Source organism: Octopus bimaculoides, chromosome 2, assembly GCF_046866305.1.
Source record: "Octopus bimaculoides isolate indiv1 chromosome 2, ASM4686630v1, whole genome shotgun sequence".
In the NCBI taxonomy this organism is placed as follows: Eukaryota; Metazoa; Mollusca; class Cephalopoda; order Octopoda; family Octopodidae; genus Octopus; species Octopus bimaculoides.
In genome coordinates, this window is record NC_142929.1 from 100,210,824 (window position 1) to 100,232,450 (window position 21,627).

At 37.1% G+C, this 21,627-nt stretch overlaps 1 protein-coding gene across 4 annotated transcripts in view; it reads left to right on the top strand.

The window, feature by feature from the left end:
- The window catches only part of LOC106868177 (thioredoxin domain-containing protein 6), a 56,467-nt gene that overhangs the window by 32,387 nt on the left and 2,453 nt on the right, over window positions 1–21,627 (top strand). For all 4 annotated transcript variants that reach the window (XM_089347291.1, XM_089347290.1, XM_089347289.1 and 1 more), the window contains 6 exons: window positions 2,221–2,365; window positions 3,527–3,634; window positions 8,063–8,211; window positions 11,726–11,864; window positions 16,000–16,107; window positions 20,423–20,529. In XM_089347291.1, coding sequence (XP_089203417.1) covers window positions 2,221–2,365; window positions 3,527–3,634; window positions 8,063–8,211; window positions 11,726–11,864; window positions 16,000–16,107; window positions 20,423–20,529 — 756 coding nt within the window. The remainder of the gene's footprint in view (window positions 1–2,220; window positions 2,366–3,526; window positions 3,635–8,062; window positions 8,212–11,725; window positions 11,865–15,999; window positions 16,108–20,422; window positions 20,530–21,627) is intronic.

The window sequence follows — 21,627 nt, forward strand, 5'->3', positions numbered from 1 at the left end:
GTTGGTGTGCTTACATCCCTGTAACTTAGTGGTTTGGCAAAAGAGATCGATAGAATAATTACCAGACTTTGACAAAATTTTAGTCAATTCATTCGACTAAATTTCTTCGAGGCAGTGCCCCAGCATGGCCTAAGTCTAATGATTGAAACAAGTGAAAAAGAAACATGCAAGGCCTAGCTTTGTAGTTAAGAAGCTTGCTTTGCTACCACATGGTTTCAGATCCTCTGTATGACACCTTGGGCAAGTGTCTTCAACTATATTCCCAGGCCGACCAATGCCCTGTAAGTGAATTTGGTAGATGGAAACTGTGGAAGCCCATCATGTATATATGATTATAATGTAAAATAATACATGTTTACTATGGACTTCTGGTAACACGTGTGCAATGATATTCAGTAACCAAGTGGAGTTAGCTGCAGCATGCCTTCATATATGTGCCCTGATGACTTTCTTTCTTCATGACTTTCTGAAAAATAAAATATCTTTTAATGAAATTTTCTATAAATACGCTTCAGATTGTGTACATTCCAATTATATTTGAATTTGTTGTGAAATAAATTTTTCAAACAAATTTCAACATAATCATAATCTACACATTCTGAAAGTTATTAGTTGAAATTTTCATTTAAAAATATTCATTTTCCCAAAAGTTCTAGGAAACAAAGCCGACAGGTATGAATTTGCAGAAAATCCTCTCCCCTCTTTAGTCTGTCTTTTCTGTTTCTCTTCAGTTGGATCTCTGCTTTTTTTTAGTTTTGTCTTAGTATTAAATGTTGCTGCACTGTGTCGTATGTTTCCCTAAAGGAGGGCCTTTCTTTCTTGGGTCTTGTTGGTTTTGAACTGTCATCAATATTTTTGGACCTTTGCTTTTACGTTGGCTCTAAACAAGCCTATTTTGGCTAAATTCTAGTTTTTGAATCCCATACAACCCCTTATAACTTTTTTCTGTTTTTTAGAATCTTCAGAAAACTTTTACGAATACATGTTCTACACACAGGAATTCATACAACTATGCAAAAATCAAGAAGAAAAAATTTTTTCGTGTGTAACCTAAGGGCCATTTAGCTGTTATTTTTAGTATATTTCACAGCCATCTAATACCTTCCTCGTTTCTTTGTCACTCTGACATATTGAGGTTTTTCAATATTTTTCTCTCCATAAACATATTTAATGGTTCTTGCTGGGATTTATGCAAAAAATTTGCAATGTCTGTATGTTAAATTCTGATTTAAAAAAAAAAATTTGAAAAATAAAAAAAGAAATATTTGAATATATGAATTCCCATGTGTAGAATACAAATTTGCAAAACTTTTCTGAAAATTTAAAAAAATAAAAAAGTTATGAAAGGTTATATAGGGTGCTTAAACCAGAATTCTACCCCTATTTTTACCTCTGTGAAGAGGTGGTCCATATAAGTTTGATTAGTCTGGCCTCCATCCTTTGACCTGTCCAATATGATAGGTTCTACTAGGAGCTACTGGCATAGCTCTCAGAGTTGATGAAACACGCAAGCTATCACAAAGCAAAAAGGCCTGAACCTCCTCATGGTAGAATATAATATTTGATACTCTTAAAAAGATGGAATAGTCATGGATAAAATACTTTTGGTAAGAAGTCTTTTAAATCAGGGCCACCTGAAATGAAACAACAACTGACATTCCAGGTTGCAGAAAGCAGTCTGCTTAAAAAGAACTTCATTTTATAAGTGTTTGGGTATCAGTGATATCCAGCATGTTCAACAGTGATGATGAGTGTGTTAGAATCATCATGTGACTTGTTTAAACCCAGATCTGCTTGCTTCAGCACACCTAAAATCAAAGGTGTTCCAGGTGTGACCAGCTCTGTTTTTTAATTAGATGTAGTATAAGTTGGATGAATTTCTCTAGTGTATTATTCCTGTTTTTGTAAAACATTAAAGAGTTTGATTTGAAGGAAATTGAGTGGCTTTTTGATTAGTTTGAATGACTATATCCCTTCCAAAAGCAACATAGAAAGAAGACAACAGTAATGATGGTATCCACACTATGACTAATTCAACCCTCTATGTAGAACTTCCCTAATTGTCTAGGTTTATATCTCTCATTGTTTGTTAGGGACATTTTCTATGAAAACGTCATCTACCTAATTCGACTAGATTTGTCAGTTGTTGAAATAATATTTGGTGACAAATATTTCACTGTTTTCCCAATGTATTTTGTCTCATCACTTTGTCTTATTAAGATGAGATCATTGCAAAAATCATGGAAGCTGGCTTTAAAATTGCTTTTCAAAAAGAAATTGCACTGTGCAGAAGTGACATCGAAGAATTTTACAGCCATGTTGTGGAGGAAGACTATTTTGAAGACTTGGTTGAAGAAATGACAAGGTAAAACAACCTCAAATTTTTTATCAGTTTATTTCCTATGCATCAGTTTTGTTCACTCATGTTTCTGAAAATGTGGTATGTTTGTATAAGAATTTCTGGAGCATATAAATTTGAAGCAGGATAAGTAATTGCCTATAATGAATGTATAAACTATAAAATAGGAGTGGCATCTACTAAGAAGTAAAGGGTAAAAGACTCCTTTCACTCATGAATGACCATGAAATTGCACCTAGAAAGTTCCCCTCTGAATCACCCATGCATACCAGCCTCCCCACTCCACACCCTTGATGTTATCCAAGGGAAAGGCAAGGGCTGATATGGCTTGACACCAGTGATATCACAACTCATTTCTACTGGAGCAACATGAAATAGAATGTCTTACTCAAGAATACAACACACAGCCCAGTCCAAGAATTGAACTCACTACCTTATGATTGTGAGCCTGATGCTTTAACCACTGAGCCATGCACCAGATAAATATTGCATTTAAATCTGATGGTTTTTCATTGAGTTTGACTAATATTCTTTGTTCTATATTTTTGGGTTCTCCTAGCTGTGAGAAGGGCCTGTAAGAGAGGAGTTGAGCTGGAGAGGGCCTGTAAGAGAGGAGTTGAGCTGGAGAGGGCCTGGAGTGTAATTATCAGTCAGGTCCCAACTTGAAAGCAAAAAAAAAATAATAAGTTAAGCAAAGTAAAGGAATTCAGCATAAGTATATTGTTATGGACAAATTCACTTTGTTGTTTAGCTCTAGGTCAGTCCGTATTAAACAAATCTATGACCACAGGTGTTCTAACTTGATTCATAGACATACTGAATCAAGGACCATGTTATGCAATGTGTCCTGTCCCTTTTAAGACAGTAGGGTGTTATTTGAGGGAATACTTGGCTACTATTTCTTGCACATCAAGTGATCATGCAGTGTTCTATTGTTTTCTCATACGAACATATGATCAGTTTGTTATCTAGAAGTGTATACTGATGATCTTGGTATGCAGAAAATTATTGCAGACAACATTACTGGTATAGCATCTTAGTATATAGTTATATTCTAACAAACAATACCATTTGTGACTTAGGTTGAGGTTGTTAACTCTTTGACATAGTAAATATTATTTGTTGTGAAATAAATGCAAATTAATTTTCTGTCTATTTACATTTCAGTGGCCCAATTTTAGCCCTTGGACTAGCCAGAGAAGATGCAGTTGCAAAATGGAAAGAGATTCTTGGCCCTCCAGATAAACATGATGCTTTTGAAACAGCTCCTAATAGGTAAGTTCAGATATCTGGTGGTTTATTGTGGAATGAGATGATTTGGTGAAGCTGCTTCAGTGTAAACAATTTGACATAGTTGACTGAACATTGAGTCTGTTTTGGCAAGTGTATTTTGGGTGCTAGAGGCAAATGCACAGAGAGAGAGAGAGAGAGAGAGAGAGAGAGAGAGAGATTAAACTGCTTGATATGAAATAAGTCAGCAACTCCAAATAAGCACAACCAAAATGACTGTGCCAAGATGTCTCATACCCAGTTTATTAGTATCAGGTGGTTTATTAGTATCAGGTGGTTTATTAGTATTAAAGTCAGTGAAAATTGTAAATGTTGAAGGATGATTTTATAAATTCTATTTTAGTAAGACCTTAACCTTCAAATATACAAAAGAAATATCTAATGCTTTTAGCAGATAAAATTACATTTTATTCAGTATGAAAGAACCTAATGACAAAAGTAAGGAATATTTATGCCCACTGAAGCATGGATGTTCTGCTAGAACAAATTATACTGTAATAGATAGCATGAGAGAAACTCTCATATTTGCTTTTGGTGCAAAATGCACTCTTATTTATATTGCTAGCAGGGAGATAAACCCCTGCCACTTCCAGTGCCAAGACCACCAGATCGCGTGATTTCGACCTTCTTTGATCTCATCAATGATGGATGCTTGACTGCTAAGAGATGGCAACGGCTCATCTCCCTGCCAGCAATATATAGAAAAACAGTGCCAGAACAGGCACTGGTGTCACATTTAGCCAGTGAGCTTGTTAAAAAATATATATTAGCAACAGAGGCAGTACTAATAAAGAGAGGTAATATTTATGCCCACTTAAAGGTGGATGTTCTGTTAGAACGAATTATAGTAAGGAATTTGACAATAAGGAAATGGATAAGAAAGCAGGCATGGAAATCAGTAAAAAAAAATAATAATCAAAATAGAAGCATGCTCACTCTCTTGATTATACATTGCCCCAAGGGAAATTGGTGCTTACCTCTAAAAATTTTTGAGACACCCAGAGCACTCATGGCGTTTCATGGGTAATTATGAGGCTGAGGCAATAGAACAGCTTGATATTTCAGTGAGGTAGGTGACTAACAAAATCAAAAACTTCTTTGCAGCAGTGTAGCACCTCTAATGTCTCAATACTCACAGGCTGAAAAATGTGGACAGATTATGGAATTACAGTGTCTTATTCTATTCAATTGTGGATGTTGTAACTCCCACCATGCTCCTGTTACAGTATTTAAGATCATTATTGCAGAGCAAATGAATCACTACTGATTCATTTGCAGAGCAAATGAATCCCATGTGAAGCTTCTTCCTCTAGCCCAAAGGCAAAGGATGAATCCTTCAGGCTTCTTCCCATCAAGACAAAACAGATTAGAAATTGACATCATCATCATCATCATCATCATCATCGTTTAACATCTGCTTTCCATGCTAGCATGGGTTGGACGATTTGACTGAGGACTGGTGAAACCGGATGGCTACACCAGGCTCCAATCTGATTTGGCAGAGTTTCTACAGCTGGATGCCCTTCCTAATGCCAACCACTCAGAGAGTGTAGTGGGTGCTTTTACGTGTCACCCGCACGAACGCCAGTCAGGCGGTACTGGCAATGGTCACGCTCAAAATGGTGTATTTTATGTGCCACCCGCACAAGAGCCAGTCCAGGGGCACTGGCAACGATCTCGCTCAAAAATAAAGAGATAATTTTTGTGAACATTGCATTTGCCTAAAATTCTATTTTGTTTCTAAATTTGGCTCAAGACTGGCAGTTTTGAGAAAATGGAGCGAGTAGATTACATCAACTTGACTGGTACTTTATTTTATTGACCTTGAAAGGGTGAAAGGCAAAGTTGACGTCTGCAGGATTTGAATTCAACATAAAAGAAAAATAGCACTGAGTAATTTTGTCTGATGTTCTAACAATTCTGCCAGCTTGACATCTCTGCCATCTCTCCCTTGCTACCTTTCATTCATGGAATATTGTTTTTATATTTTGGACAATGCTGCTGCTGCTGCTGTTGCATCTTGATATATGAATATCCTAGACCAGGGGTTTTCAAACAGTGGTCCGCGGACCACAGGGGGTCCGTGGACTAGCAATTACTTTTTATGGGCAATTTGATTTTATATATGTTTTTTAATCAAAATCTTTTAATTGGCAATAAACTTATTTGTTAAATAAATAAATGTAAAAATATATGTTATTTTAAGCAAATATTTATGTATAAATTTCATAAGCGTTTATAAGGTAAAACCTGAAATATAAAGAGGTCCGCAAGTCAAAAAGTTTGAAAACCCCTGTCCTAGACCATATTCTCCCTCTCCTACCTTTAAATCACCCAACTTCTAGTCTGCAGATGTGCTGTCTCCTCATCTCATCACAGTCTTTTCACTACCACTACAATCACCTCTGCTCCTCAGAGTAATTTAGTTGCATTCCACTTTCACTCAAGCTCCCTTGACACACTTGCCTTTCTCCTCTAATCTTTTGTACTGTGTTCCCTCCCTTGGCCCTATACTCACTTCTCTCAGTCCTTTTTTTACCAAGCATCAACCGACTAAAATTCCATTCTTTCTCATGTTTTCCCCGAAGTTACATGTTTGCAGTTGTTGTTATATTGTCTTGGAGAATCTGTGAAAGTTTTACCTTGATTAAACATTAAAAGAAAAAAAGAAAACAAAGCAAAAAACAAAAAGAAGAAAGAGACTCTCATAATTCTCACATTAGTGAAAATAGATTTACTCAAAAGCTGGATTAATCACCAATCACATTTCAACTTCAGTTCCACCATCCATCAGGTCACGCCACTTTAATGCTATGAATGTTGAGATCATTATGAACAGTTGCCAGTACCGCCTGACTGGCCTTCGTGCAGGTGGCACGTAAAAACACCCACTACACTCTCAGGGTGGTTGATGTTAGGAAGGGCATCCAGCTGTAGAAACTCTGCCAAATCAGATTGGAGCCTGGTGTAGCCACCTGGTCCACCAGTCCTCAGTCAAATCGTCCAACCCATGCTAGCATGGAAAGCGGATGTTAAACGATGATGAGTAAAACTGATATTTGCAATATGACGAAAAGTTAATTTAGGTTTTGAACAAAACTATTAGATCCTGCAACTTTGTATTGAGTTCTCACTTGTCTAATATTATTTTTATCATTTTATTCATGAAAATATTATCAACCTAAGATTAACCCTCACTTAGTATAAATAAGTGATTCTCTAATTCCAAACATTAAATCTACCATTAGTGAATCTATGGAACTTTAGTCAATGACATCATTATCAATACAACGAGAATAGAGATGTTTTTGGTAATTAGGCATAAATAGAACTAGAATGAATCATTTAGATTTCTGCTTGATTTAATACATGTTTCTTATAATCCTAATAATCTTCATTGTTGAGTCAATTCAAACATAATGATAAAAGAATATTGTAAACACCAGTTGTCTCATCAGTTTTTGTATCTCTTTTACTCTTTTATTTGTTTCAGTCTTTTGACTGTGGCCATGCTGGGGCACCGGCTTTAGTCGAGCAAATCAACCCCAGGACTTATTCTTTAGAAGCCTAGTACTTAATCTATCGGTCTCTTTTGTCGCACCGCTAAGTGACGGGGACATAAACACACCAGCATCTGTTGTCAAGCGATGTTGGGGGGACAAACACATACACACAAACATACACACACATATACATACATACATATATACGACAGGCTTCTTTCAGTTTCCGTCTACCAAATCCACTCACAAGGCTTTGGTCGGCCCGAGGCTATAGTAGAAGACACTTACCCAAGGTGCCACGCAGTGGAACTGAACCCAGAACCATGTGGCTGGTAAGCAAGCTACTTACCACACAGCCACTCCTATGCCTATATCTGTTTAAAAATTCTTTACAAAAATAGCAAAAAATATTTAGGAAATCTATTTTCTGATGTCTAATAAAAAGCATAAGATGACAAAATGGCAGAATCATTAGTACATCAGACAAAATGCTCAGTGGTATTTCTTTACATTTTGAGTTCAAATTCCATCAAGGTCATCTTTGCCTTTCATCCCTTTGGGACCAACAGAATAAAGTACCAGTCAAATACTGTAGTCAATGCAATTGACTTGTCCCCCTCCACTCAAAATTGCTGGCCATCAGCCCTGCAACAGACTGGTGTCCCATTGAGTGGAATGTTGTGATCTCAGTCACTCATGTATGTCATGGAAACTGAGTAACCAGCTTTATGAGTTCTAGGGCTCAAGGAAAAAAACCCTAGTTGTATGTTACTGAAATAGATGTCAAATGCCTAAGGTTCTTTTGTAAGCAGAAGCTGAGAAATCTTTTGAGGAAATGTTTACTTTGTTACTTATTGTTTACTTTGTTACTTATTGTTTACTTTGTTTACTTATCTTACTTCAAATTCAGTTTGAGAGCTCAGTTTGTGGTCCCAGAAACTGATGTGAATTTGATCCATGGATCCGACACAGTAGCAGATGCTGAGAAAGAGATCAGTTTCTTCTTTCCACGTGAAGAGACTGTTGCAGTTATTAAACCTGAAGCATTTGGCACTAAAGGTACATCATTAATACTCTCTGGGGACTATTACTGTAAAGTAGGGGCAAGAATTTTATTGCAATTATATTGTTTCCATTATTGCTTTTAACTCTGCTCACAACTTTAAAGTTCAATTAATTACCTTTTATAAGTTTCAATCTGAGTTAATCCCACTCACCTTTACATAACACAGAGGAAACATGTATCTCTTCTATAGCAAAACACCTGTACCTGCCCCTCTGTCATACTTTAGACCCTCAAAATCTGGCATAATGCCACCTCCCTCTTTACTACAATCCCGCTCAGTCATAGATCTTTTTTTTGTGTGTGTGTGTGTTTGCAAGTTACTTGGCGACCTTACTAGTGCCGGTGTTATGAGAATGCATCCAGCATACTCTGCAAAGTGGTTGGGGTTAGGAAGAGCATCCAACTGTGGAAACCATGTCAAAACTGACACTGGAGCTCATCACAGTCCTCTGGCCCATTGGATCCTGTTAAACCATCCAACTCATGCCAGCCTGGAAAGCAGACATTAAATGATGATGATGATGATGATGAAGAGAATGACCATAAGAGGATGAACCATGCAACTGAATATGTAGTTATTGCTTAGCCCCAAATTGGCTGCTTTAGCAGACTAATGATCAAATGCATTCTAGTCAAAACTATAACATTTTTTCAGACACACTATGTCCTCCCATTGGTTATTTATTATTTTTTTTGAGATGGTAGGGTGTGATTTGAAGCTATTTCTAGCAAGTCAAGTGATGCTATAAAGAGCTGTTTAGTGACTGACAACAAACAGGTGAGATTGAAGCCATTAAAATATTACAAGTTGATGGATGCAAGAAAAATATGTGCAGAGAGGAAATTCCAGGCCACAATCATTCTAAGAATGTAGGAATGGGGATATTGTATAGGGGCTGGTGGATTGGATACCATATAGGTGACAACTGAAGGAGAAATAAGTGAACTGAAAGTGCCTGAATATAAGTAATACAAGACCAGCATACTCTGAGGAGCAGAAGTCACTGTTGTAGTGGGAAAAAAAAGGTAGAGAAATGAAATATTATATCTTTGAACTAGTGGTTGGAGTGTGTTTGTGAATGATTTCATGCCTACCTCTTGAATGGTTTTTCTTCGTATGTGGTCAAGGATGGCTGTTTGTGAGGCAGATATCAGTGCAGTTAACTAATGTAGATCTCACATAAGCTTTGTAGAGGTTTAGTGGCTGATAAAGGATAAAGTATTTTCTGGTTCTGAAAAGAAAGGTCACTCTTTAAGATACAGTCTTTGCTATGCTGAGGAGGAAAGGTTCAAAAATTTGCTGTGACCTTGTGTGTTCCAGGTGTGTGTTGTTCATGTTTAGTGGGGTGAGGTGTGATGTTTTCTTAATATGTTCAGTGATTGTGTTTTGTTGCTATTGAAGGAAACAATGTTGGCACAACTCCCCTGGAGGGTGTTTGAGGTATCTGAACTACATGCGGATGTTTGATGTTTGAGTATAGAAAATTATAAAGATAAAGGGTGACGTCATCTATGTAGGAGTGGGCATTGTTGTAAGTGGCAACAAGCAGGGCTGTAATGTCTGGGAATGAGGTGAACTGGAAGGAAAGGGCAGTGGCGTCAATGGCTGAGAGGCCTTGCCAGAAGAGGAAGAGGGATTGAAGATGTGGGAGAAGTAGGAGCAACATGGGCCATTTTGGCCTCGGGCAGTGGCAGCGGGCAGATGCATGTAAACATGCAAGCTAGAAAGACAATTAGCGGTAGGTTCTAGTAGTAGGTCAGATAGTTAGGACATATCTCAGAGTTAACCCAGAGAAGTGAACCATACTTTGATTCACATATTACAGTTCTCTCTTATAACATAATGTATATGAGTAAGACTATGGGGAACAAAACCAAGCCCTGGGGCATATCGAAGTTAAAATAATGTGTCAGTAGCAGCACCATTAGCACATGTCAAAATAGTTGTTCTGGCAAAGTGTCATAAATTCGAGAACCCATAGACAGGCAGTTTTGATAGGAGAGTTACGCATCTCAGATACAGTCAAAAGCTTTGCTGATGCTGAGGGTAACACTATGTTCATCAAATTTCTCAGGAGTGAAAGATTAACTAGTGAGTGATATGGAAGAGTAGGTCTCCAGTAGATATAGGTTCACAGAAGTTGTACAGGCAGTTATTTAGAAGAGAGACCGACAGAAGGAGCTGGAGAAGATTGAAATGGTTAATGATGATCTCCATCACTCTTGAGACATTGGAAGTGTGTGTTATAGGCCAGGAGTTGACAGGGTTAGAAAGGCTGCTCTTCTTTGGAAAGGGACACACATTCTCAGTTATATATATATATATATATATATATATATATAGAGAGAGAGAGAGAGAGAGAGAGAGAGAGAGAGAGAGACTGGAGAATTTGATGAGTATCTGGGCTATATTGTTTCAGGGTAATGCAATGGATAGTGTCAGGATTGGTGATTTAAAGTAATTGAGAGTACTTTCACATTTGGTATTGTGGTATGACGTCAGCGACTGGGGAGCTGATCGGAACCATGAACTGACCGGAACGGCGAGCTGACCGGAAGAGGAAGAAGGGCAGAGGGAGCCTCAATCGGGATTTCATGCCCTTTTCGAAAGGGGTTGTTGTGAGGAGAGGATGTGCCAAGCGATCGTCTAGGTGTTGGGAGAAGCAGCTGCTATTTCTAGTGTTCTTCGGGTCGGGTGAGCCGCGAGGATCAGATACCGCAGGACAGACTTGTACTTGGAAGGAAAACCGAGGTAAGCCGATTACATTTACTCGCACGCATACACCACAGGTATTTGTGTGCATGGTAATGAGCCTGGTAAACTGGCCCGAGAAGGGATAACTTTGGAGCAGACTTACCTAGCGAGAAGAGTGTGGAGTTGGAGGCAAAGTAGGTTGTGAATGTGGAGATATTTTCACAGAATCATTATAGGAGTACTGCTTAGAGACTTATTCTGGTTGAGAAGTGGAGAAAAAGGGATTTCCTCAAAGTTGGTGGAGATCCCCTTCTGAAAAAGGATGAAAAATACTAGATACAGTTTGAGAAGAAAGAGAATTTGATGATTGTGAAACATGGAGTTATCCTTCACAGTTTAGATGATGGACTTGCAAGAATGTAGTGTTGAATAAAAAGTCATCCAGTTTGTAGGGAAGGATGTGATTAGCAAAGTAAACCCAATGATTTAGTCTTCAACAACATGATGGAGATAATAATTAAAGTAAGATATTTAAATTGATTCTATCAACCAATTCATAACTAACAAAAATTGTTTTCATGCCTTGTCAAAGAAATTCTTTATTAAAAACATACATGGTGTTAGAATAATTACTAGATCATTCCTGCTAAAGATATATTTGAGAAATAAGATATATGGCATCTGAAATAGTGTTTGATCAAAGCTGATAGAATTTTAACAGTTTACTAAAAATGTCAAGGTTTAGTAAATAAATGTCTTCTTTAAAACATTAATTTCATTGTTGTTTTATTGATTGATTTTCTCTTATTCAGGGGAAATTATGACTAAAATAGAAGAAGCAGGATTCAAGATCACAGCCAGCAAAGAGTTAGTTTTAACTGAAGATATTATAAATAAAATGTACAGGAAAGAGCAACCTTATTATGAAGATCTAAAAAGATATTTAATGACGTATGTATCCTGTCTTCTATAAATTATGAATACCTTGTAGAGTTTATTTTTCTTCTGGAATTGGTACTTTTCTCTCTCTGAAAATTAATAATCAAACATCTTTTCTGCTTTCAAAAGAAACTAAAATATATTTCAATATATGAACATATTTATTAATTAACTGAAAAATGTTTTTTCTTAAACAGAGCTCGTTAATATTAATTAGTGATATATAGATCATAACTGTCGTGTAGACTGACACAAAATGTAAGTGGCTACTAGATAAATATGATCAGGACATTTCAACAAGATATATTGTTGTGAATTGACACAGTTTTAAAATATTAACTTGATAGTTCAAATCTTTAGCTGTCAATTAGGTAATTGAATAAAAACAATGTTAAGTATTCATTTTGAACACTTAAATGACCTGCTGACAATAATGCTTTTTCTACAGACTCTAAGACTATTTTCATTCATATATTTGATAAGAGAACTCTTTACCGAAATTTAATAGTAGGATTAAACAACCTATCTATAGTAATACTATAACTTCTCTTTGTTTTTATTTATTGGCATTGCCTTACATATTTTACCCAACTTCTCATCTGCATTGCTTAAAGGTCTTAAAATATTATATCATTCTTTTTTTGTTATTGTTGTTGTATTCAGCTGACCAATTCATTGGCACCTTTTTTGGACTAGATGCCCAAACAACAGTATACCTGTTATATCCTCGTCATTATCTAGTGACTGAGTCAACTACCTATAAGAATACACAAACTAATCTTGTTACTCACTCTGTCGACTGTAACAATTTGTGATATATAGAGCACTACACTGAGGTAGTGAACTGGCAGAGTTCTTAGCACACAAGGCAAAATGCTTAGTGGCATTTTGTCTGCTTTTACAATCAGAGTTCAAATTTCACTGAAGCTGACTTTGCCTTTCATCCTTTTGGGGTTGATAAAATAAGTACCAGTTGAGTACTGGGATCAATGTAATTGACTTACCCCTCCCTCAAACTTGCTGGCCTTGTGTCAAAATTTGAAACCAATATGTAGCATTACAGTATCATTTCTTAGTGTCTCTGGTTCTATAATTCTGTGATTTACTAGCCAGATGTACTAAAACTGCAACGGGTGACATGGAAATGTCAGTTAACATAAATATACATTTTGTCAAGAAATATGTAATTGACAAAAATATGTTATTTGTAATCCATTAGATTGAAGTTACTCAACAGCTTGATCAGTGACCAACAACTATGCAGCTACTGTGGTAACATGCCACAGCATATTAAAAAAAATCCCTAAAAAAAAAACCACAGCCCATCATATGCGATTGTTTGGTCGTAAAAAATTTATTAAGAGAATGAATAAAAACAGAGAAGACCCATCCACCACAGTAGAAGTATTTAGGCCACTCCCCCTGGTGAAGAGAATTGGCCTGCGTGAACCCTCTGCTGTTGCCACGCAAAAGGCACTCATGCCAATGCCATGAAAAAGCACTTGTGTGGTGCAATGTGAAAAGCACCCAGCACACACTGTAAAGTGGCTGGTGTTAGGAAGGGCATCCAACCATAGAAAAACCAATCCAAATCAAACTAGACCTTTGTGCAGCTCTTCAGCTAGCCAATTCATTCAACCCATTCCATCATGGAAAACAGATGTTAAAGGATGATGATGATATTGAATGTCAAACTGAACGAATGGTTGATGTAATATCAGGTTGAGTAAAAAGTAAGCAGTGTTTTGAACCACGAGGAATTTGTACCAGATTTTTGCAGAGTTTTGAATTTTTTTAAACAATTTTTGAAATTGTCTGATAATACAGACATAGAATTGCCCAAATGCATCAATAAATTAAGGTTGATATTTTTTTCACTGTTGTTACAATAATCTGAAATGAAACTGTTAAAGCGCGATATTCAAGTAATTTTGCTATTCAACTTCAAAAAAGGATGCAAAGCAGCTGGAATGGCTCGTGATATCAATGAAACGTTTGGTGAGGAAATGAGGAAATGAGTGGTCAGCTTGAAAATGGTTTTAACAATTTCTCAATGAAGACCCAAACCTTGGAGATTGCGAGCGTGGTGGACACTCATTTGTCATCAATGACCATCAAATACAGACTGTCATGTAAAGCCACTTGAAAACTGGGAAAAGAATTTCAAGTTAGCCAGAAAACTGCCTGCAGCTATTTGCATGTAATTGGAAAATCAAAAACCTTGACAAATGGGTACCACATGATTTGAATGAAAATCAGAAAATGTGCAGATATGGAATTTGCTCATCACTTCTTCTCCATAACCAGACCGATCCATCTCTTGACCGTATTGTAATTTGCGATGAAAAGTGGACTCTGTACAATAATAAAAAACGTTCTTCACAGTGCTTGGACCAAAATAAAGCACCAAAAAACTTCCCTAAACTCGAGCTCTTCAAAAAGGTTATGGTGTCTGTTTGGTGGTGTACTGTTGGACTCATCCACTGTAACTTCTTAAAACCTGGAAAAAACCATTACTGCAGAAACATATTGCCATGAAATTGCCAAAATGAAAGTAAAACTGCTACTCCTCCATCCCAGATTGGTCAACAGAAGAGGGCCATTCATTCTTCATGACAATGCTGGAACACATGTTTCACTACTGACGCTCCAGAAGTTGAGGGAACTTGGTTACTAAGTTCTTCCCCACCCAGCTTATTCCCCAGACCTTTCTCCTACTGCCTACCACTTTTTCAAGCACCTTGCTGGTTTCCTGTGAGAGAATTGATGCTGAAAATGTATTCATAGAGTTCATCAGCTGCAGAACTCCAGATTTTTATGTTACCGGAATAAGCGAACTTGTAACTCGTTGGTGAAAATGTGTTGATTGTAATGGTACTTAGTTTGATTAATAAAACTTCCGCATTGTTGAAATATATTGTGATGAATTTCCTGTTTCAAAACGTTGCTTACTTTTTACTCAGCCTTACAGTTTGTTGGTTCACATTTTCAACTCCAAACATATTTTCAGCCTCAAACATAAGTTGTGAAGTGAGACACTTAAAAACAATAATCCGTGGTTTTCTTTTTTTATAGGATAGATAGATATCAGAAGGGCATCTAATTGTTCCAATAAATCTGAAAATGAGAAAGACAGTTCAGATCCTCACACATATATATCAACAAACAATAGTTGTGCTGTATAAAACTGTCACATAAATGAAACGTAGATTTACCACTAAAAACAATATGCATTTGTCCTAGTTGAAGTTTTCTTCTGTTCTTTTATATTTGCTGCATAGAAAACCTGATGAGTAAAATATAGTACAATATAGCATGGCATAGCATGGCATAGCATAGCATAGCATAGCATAGCATAGCATAGCATAATATAGTACAATATAGCATAGCATATTGGTATAGTAATAGTTGAATGATAATTTATTTGATGAGTATTAGACCACTGAAATGAGTAAGAAGGATTAGTCAAATAAATCAACATCAGTGCTTGGCTGGTACTTTATTTTATTGGCATTTGGAATCAGAACATGAAGAGCTGGAATAAATATTACAAGGCATTTTGTCCAGTGCTCCAATAATTTTTGGCAGATCCTCTGAGTCTGATCGGTTAGGATGAGAGAAGAAACCTGAACTTATAAGTTACTGCAGTAGGATGCAGGACATGAAGCTATCAATTCTTCCTCGGGCAAGAGACTCATCAAATTTTACAAAAGCAATATATTTTAACTCATGCTATGTAATATCATTAGACTTCAGCTGCAGAGGCACTGAAAGGAATCTCACAAGATTTAAACTGAAGAACTGCAAAGTATTTACCACAAGGTTTGCTCTGAAGCCCTTACTTTGGCAATACTAATTTTGTTTAGATATACCTAAAGTAAAGAAGGTTTGTTAGTCATATTATCACGATGTTACAGAAATACTGTAATGTAGTAAATCTCTCTGTCTGTCTAACTTTGTTTTGTTAGTAAGCCAGTCTTGCAGTAAGGTCAGCAGTAATGTCTAATTTGTTTGTAACCCAGCTTGGATAGTTCTCAGATAGTTCTATCCTATGGTAGTCTTAACTGTTAAACTTCAGCCATCGAACTACGAATGGGAAGAATGCAGTGGTTTGTCAATCATAGTTTGTCACTTACTCTATCTTCAGTGGACCTTCAATGTTTATGGTTCTGACCCGAGAAGATGCTGTCTATGGATTTAGACAGTTATTGGGACCTGTTGACCCACTAGAAGCCAAACAGATAGATCCAAATTTGTAAGTACTGTGTTTATAGTTGATTGTATTAACAAAATTGTATTTTAAATATTTATTAGTGCAAGTTCCATTAGAATGTATGGTGTTACAAGTTGAAAAAAAAAAGAGTAGTGCCCATAGCTTTTGCACTTCTCTCCTGATATATGTTAGTCAGATTAACTCTTGGTAAAATAAATACTTGTATGAGCCCTTTCTGTGATCCTTCAAAAAGGATAAAAATCTACAGGATCTACTGGAGAGTTCCCTTTCTCCCCTAGACACACCCATTCATATACTCTGACCTTGATTCTTGACTTGTCCCCTCATCTTCCATACAATTACTCTAATGGGCCACCAAAGTCTATGATCAACATCATTTAGCTCTTTGGTTGTACTTCCCCTAATCAAACATACTGCATAATTTGCAGGGCTCTGTGATGCATTGTACATAGGTGAAAAAATGTATATGATTAATTCCCTTCAATTGTCAAGCAGTTACCATCTATTTTTATTACAGTAATCCCTTGCCATATCAGGGTTCACTTATCACGGTTCACCTATTATGGTTTATTATTTAAGCTTATGTTGATTCCTCTGTGGTGTTGTTTTGCATTTATAATAAAAAAAAAATGCAGTACGGTACTGTTTCTACTGTGGATTTTCACCTATCACTGGGGGTGGTTTGGAATGTAACACCCATGATAGTCGAGGGATTACTGTATTTTTTTTTTACTTTATTTTAAATTACTAGAGTATTTGAAAATTATTTATAAATTATCTCGTTTGCACCATTTATCATTTATTGTTAGGTACAGACATGGCCATATGGTTGAGAGGTTCAGTCCCCAACCATATGATTTTGGGTTCTGTTCCATTGGATGGCACTATGGGCGAGTGTTTTTTATTATAGCCTTGTGAGTGGATTTGGTAGACAGAAAGAATCTTGCTGTGTGTGTGTGTGTGTGTGTGTGTGTGTGTGTGTGTGTGTGTGCATGTGTGCGTGCGTGCGCGCGTTTCTGTCTCTTTGTCTTGATAGTGTGTGATAGTTGTAAGCAGCGTCGCCATCATACACGTAGTGTCATTCATTTCTGGTCATCCATGAAAGCATAGTTGGCCATGAAGAAAAATTACCTCGCTCAGGATCAGATGAGAGTAAGCAGTAAGTGTATCTGACGATAGAAAATTCCATTTGATTCATGCAGGCATGGAAAAATGAATGTTTAAAAGATGATGATGATGATGTTCTTTGATTGTATAATCTACATTGTTGTTGTCATTTAGCTCCAGGCCAGTTTGATAAAACTAGTCTAAGACCAAAGCTGTAATCATACTACTTTCTCATATAGACTGTGTTTCAAATTTTCTTATTTTATTTAAAAAACTACTTGTTGAAATTCAACAAAATTTCCACAGAATGATGGCAACAGTTATATGTGTGTGGTGTGTAAAAAACACGAGGTTTTGCACAAGTGTAAACAAACTGGGGCCATTTGCATGATTTCCATGAGCTTTCAGTGTTCTAAATTATCAATGAGTGGTCTGACAATCGTGTGGAGGTGCAATGGACCAGTGGTCAGGGCAGCAGACTCGCGGTCGGAGGATCCCGGTTTCGATTCCCAGACCGAGTGTTGTGAGTGTTTATTGAGCAAAAACACCTAAGCTCCACGAGGCTCCAGCAGGGGGTGGTAGTGAACCCTACTGTACTCTTTCGCCCCAACTTTCTCTCACTCTTTCTTGCTGTTTCTTGAGTAATGCTGCGATGGACTGGCGTCCCATCCAGCTAGGGGGAACACATACACCAGAGAAACTGGGAAACCGGGCCCATAAGCCTGGCTAGGCTTTGAAAGGGCGAAATGAATGACAATCGTGTAATTATGGGTTGTAAATGTGACTTAACTGCTTCAGAGAAATCTGTTATTACTTCTGAACTTGCAAAAGGTAAATCAACATTAGAAATATTTAAAATAATTGGAAGATGTCATCAATTTATGAAAAAATTTGTTACAGCTCTTACAAAGATATGTATGAAAGCCAACAAAGGTTAGTTGAGAGCTATTTCTCAATGTTCTCTGTCACGAATTAAGCATGAAGCTGTAAAGAACCCAGGTCTTACAAGTGGAGAACTTTTCAAGTGCATTGGTGAAACAACTGTGTCCTGAACTACCTGATGTCATCTTCTGGAAAAAGTCAGTAAACCAGTGATATCAGTTAAAAGGCCACTTTTAAACCAAATATACATACAAAATCACCTAAAATGGACAGAAGATAACATGAAGGTCAACTTTGCAAAAGTTTTGTTTACGGACAAAATTTGTGCTGCTCTTGATGGACCTGATGGTTGGGGCAAGGGATGGGTTGTAAATGGATGAAATTGTCATCAACACTTGAGATGCCAACAAGTGGAGAAGAGGTATCGTGATTTGAGCAGGTATTATTGGCGGTATTATGGTTGGTCCTTGGAAAGAGCCTGATGGTGTTAAAATGACCATGGATGCTTACATAGCCTTTCTGAGGGAGCACCTTGAAACTTGGTTAAAAAAGCAAAGGACCACCTTCAAGACAACCATAATATTCATGCAAGATAATGTGCCCTTGCACTCAGCAATGGAAACTACAGAGTATCTTCAACAATTAGGCTTCTGTGGATCTTGGAAGATGATGTGGCCTGCCTGTTCTCCCAACTTAAACTCAATAGAAAAACTTGTGGAATATTCTAAGGCAATGAATTTACCAGAATGGATGCCACTTTAGGAGCAAGAATGAACTGTGGCAGGTGATAGTGGATGTATCTCATGATATAACATCAGAGGAGATCCAAAAACTAGCATTTTCCATGGACCTGCGCCTTTTCCAACTTATTTCAAACAAAGGCTCATATATCACTTACCAGTTCAGCTATCATTTCTTCCATATTTATGACTGTATGTGCTCATTTTGGTATGTACATCAAACAATTAAATTAGTATTTTCTTGTTTACACAAGTTTTAATTGCACCTCACTAATAATTTGAAACAGTGAAAGTTTACATAAATTTGGGAAATAGCTGTAGTTTATGTGTTGTTTTACAGAACCTCACATTTTTTACATGCCACATGTATAGAACTGTTACCATCATTCTATAAAAATTTTGTTGAATTCCAACAAACAGTTTTTAAATAGAATAAAAAAGATGTTATGTCATTAATATGAAATGCAGTGTAGATAGGGAAATCTATAACATAATATCCAACTTGACCTTTATTTGAAGATGGTTAGGTGTAATTTGAGGGATATTTAGCTACTATTTCTGGCAGGTTGAGTGATCATGTAGAGGATTTAATCAATATGTTAATCAAGTGACTTGCTTCAACTAATGGGCTTTTATATTTTTCCACCACTTTTAATTGTCTACAGCTTGTTGATTTTCTACAATGTGGAATTTTGTTGTCTGAGGAAGTGTTCACATGTGGAAACTCGGAGTAATAGCACAAGTGACATCTTGGCTCAGGGCTATAGAAGGCACTTGCCCAACGTGCAGTGTAGTGGGACTGAATTCAAGAGTACATGATTAGGAAGTAAACATCTTAACCACAAAGCCATGCACACACACACACACACACACACACACACACACACACACAGAGGAGTGGCTGTGTGGTAGGTAGCTAGCTTACCAACCACATGGTTCTGGGTTCATCCCCACTGCGTGGCACCTTGGGCAAGTGTCTTCTACTATAGCCTCGGGCTGACCAAAGCCTTGTGAGTGGATATGGTAGACAGAAACTGAAAGAAGCTCGTCATATATATATATATATATATATATATGTATGTGTATATGTTTGTGTGTCTGTGTTTGTACCTCCCAACATCACTTGACAACCGATGGTGGTGTGTTTATGTCCCCGTAACTTAGCGGTTCGGCAAACGAGAACAATAGAATAAGTACTAGGCGTCCAAAAAGAATAAGTCCTGGGGTCGATTTTCTCGACTAAAGGCGGTGCTCCAGCATGGCCGCAGTCAAATGACTGAAACAAGTAAAAGAGTAAAAGATTATATATATTGGGGCTATTTAAATAGCCCCAATGTAATCGGTAGAACTGTATGCAAGTCTTATTTCATGAAGACAATTTGTGTATAGTTCTGCAAATTATATATATATATATATATATATATATATATATATGCATAGTACTGCATATACAATTCTGTAATCACGAGTAAGTTGGTAGATGGAAACTTTAAGAAACCTGTCATGTGTGTGTGTGTGTGTGTAAAATTATGTTTAGGAATCACTAAATGTACATATTTATGGAAAGATTCTGATAATCCAACTAATGAAGTGAATCTATTTCATAGATTCCGAGCACAATTTGGGACAGACATAATGAAAAATGCACTGCATGCAAGTTCCAGCTCTCTGAAAGTACAACTATTAAAAAACATAGTATTTGGACCTGATACATGTAAGTCAATCTTTATTATTACAAACAGCACAGAACATTTGTCATTGTACTTTCCATCAAATTGCATTTCAGTTGGATAAATTTTTTTTTATCTTATATTACACCATACATCATGTCTTGAATAATCACATCAGTACATGCACCAAAAAAAAAAATGCTGTATGCCACTACATTACATCAAACTGTGGAGGCGCAATGGCCCAGTGGTTTGGGCAGCGGACTTGCGGTCATAGGATCGCGGTTTCGATTCTCAGACCGGGTGTTGTGAGTGTTTATTGAGCGAAAACACCTAAAGCTCCACGAGGTTCCGGCAGGGGATGGTGGCGACCTCTGCTGTACTCTTCTACCACAACTTTCTCTCACTCTTACTTCCTGTTTCTGTTGTGCCTGTAATTCAAAGGGCCAGCCTTGTCACACTGTGTCACGCTGAATATCCCCGAGAACTACGTTAAGGGTACACGTGTCTGTGAAGTACTCAGCCACTTGCACGTTAATTTCACAAGCAGGCTGTTCCGTTGATCAGATAAACTGGAACCCTCAACGTTGTAAGTGACGGAGTGCCAACAACAACATACATTATACTATTTCACATATGCCACACCACTTACCACATCATACTTTCATAATACCACACTTCTTTTTATCATAAACTGTACTTCAGCTCATTTCACATTACATCATCCCATCATAAACGCTAACAAGTCAGACTTGATCTGCTTGGAATAAAATAACAGCTAAACTTCTCTCAAGTAACACATCTTCAAAAACGAAAGACACATTCGATACTGTAGTCCTAGGTAGAATAAGTGAATAAAAAAAACAAAAACAGGCAAAATGGTTATGGCTAGAATTCCATTGATAATAGAACCCTGAAGGTGCATAGCTCAGTGGTTAGAGCATTGGGCTCACAATCATGAAGTAGTGAGTTCAATTCCCGGACTAGGCTGTGTTGTGTTCTTGAGCAAGACACTTTATTTCACATTACTCCAGTTCAGTCAGCTCCAGAGGTGAGTTACGATATCACTATGGTCAAGCTATATCAGACTTTGCCTTTCACTTGGATGACAGTGGTAGCATGGAAAGGAGAAGCTGGGATGA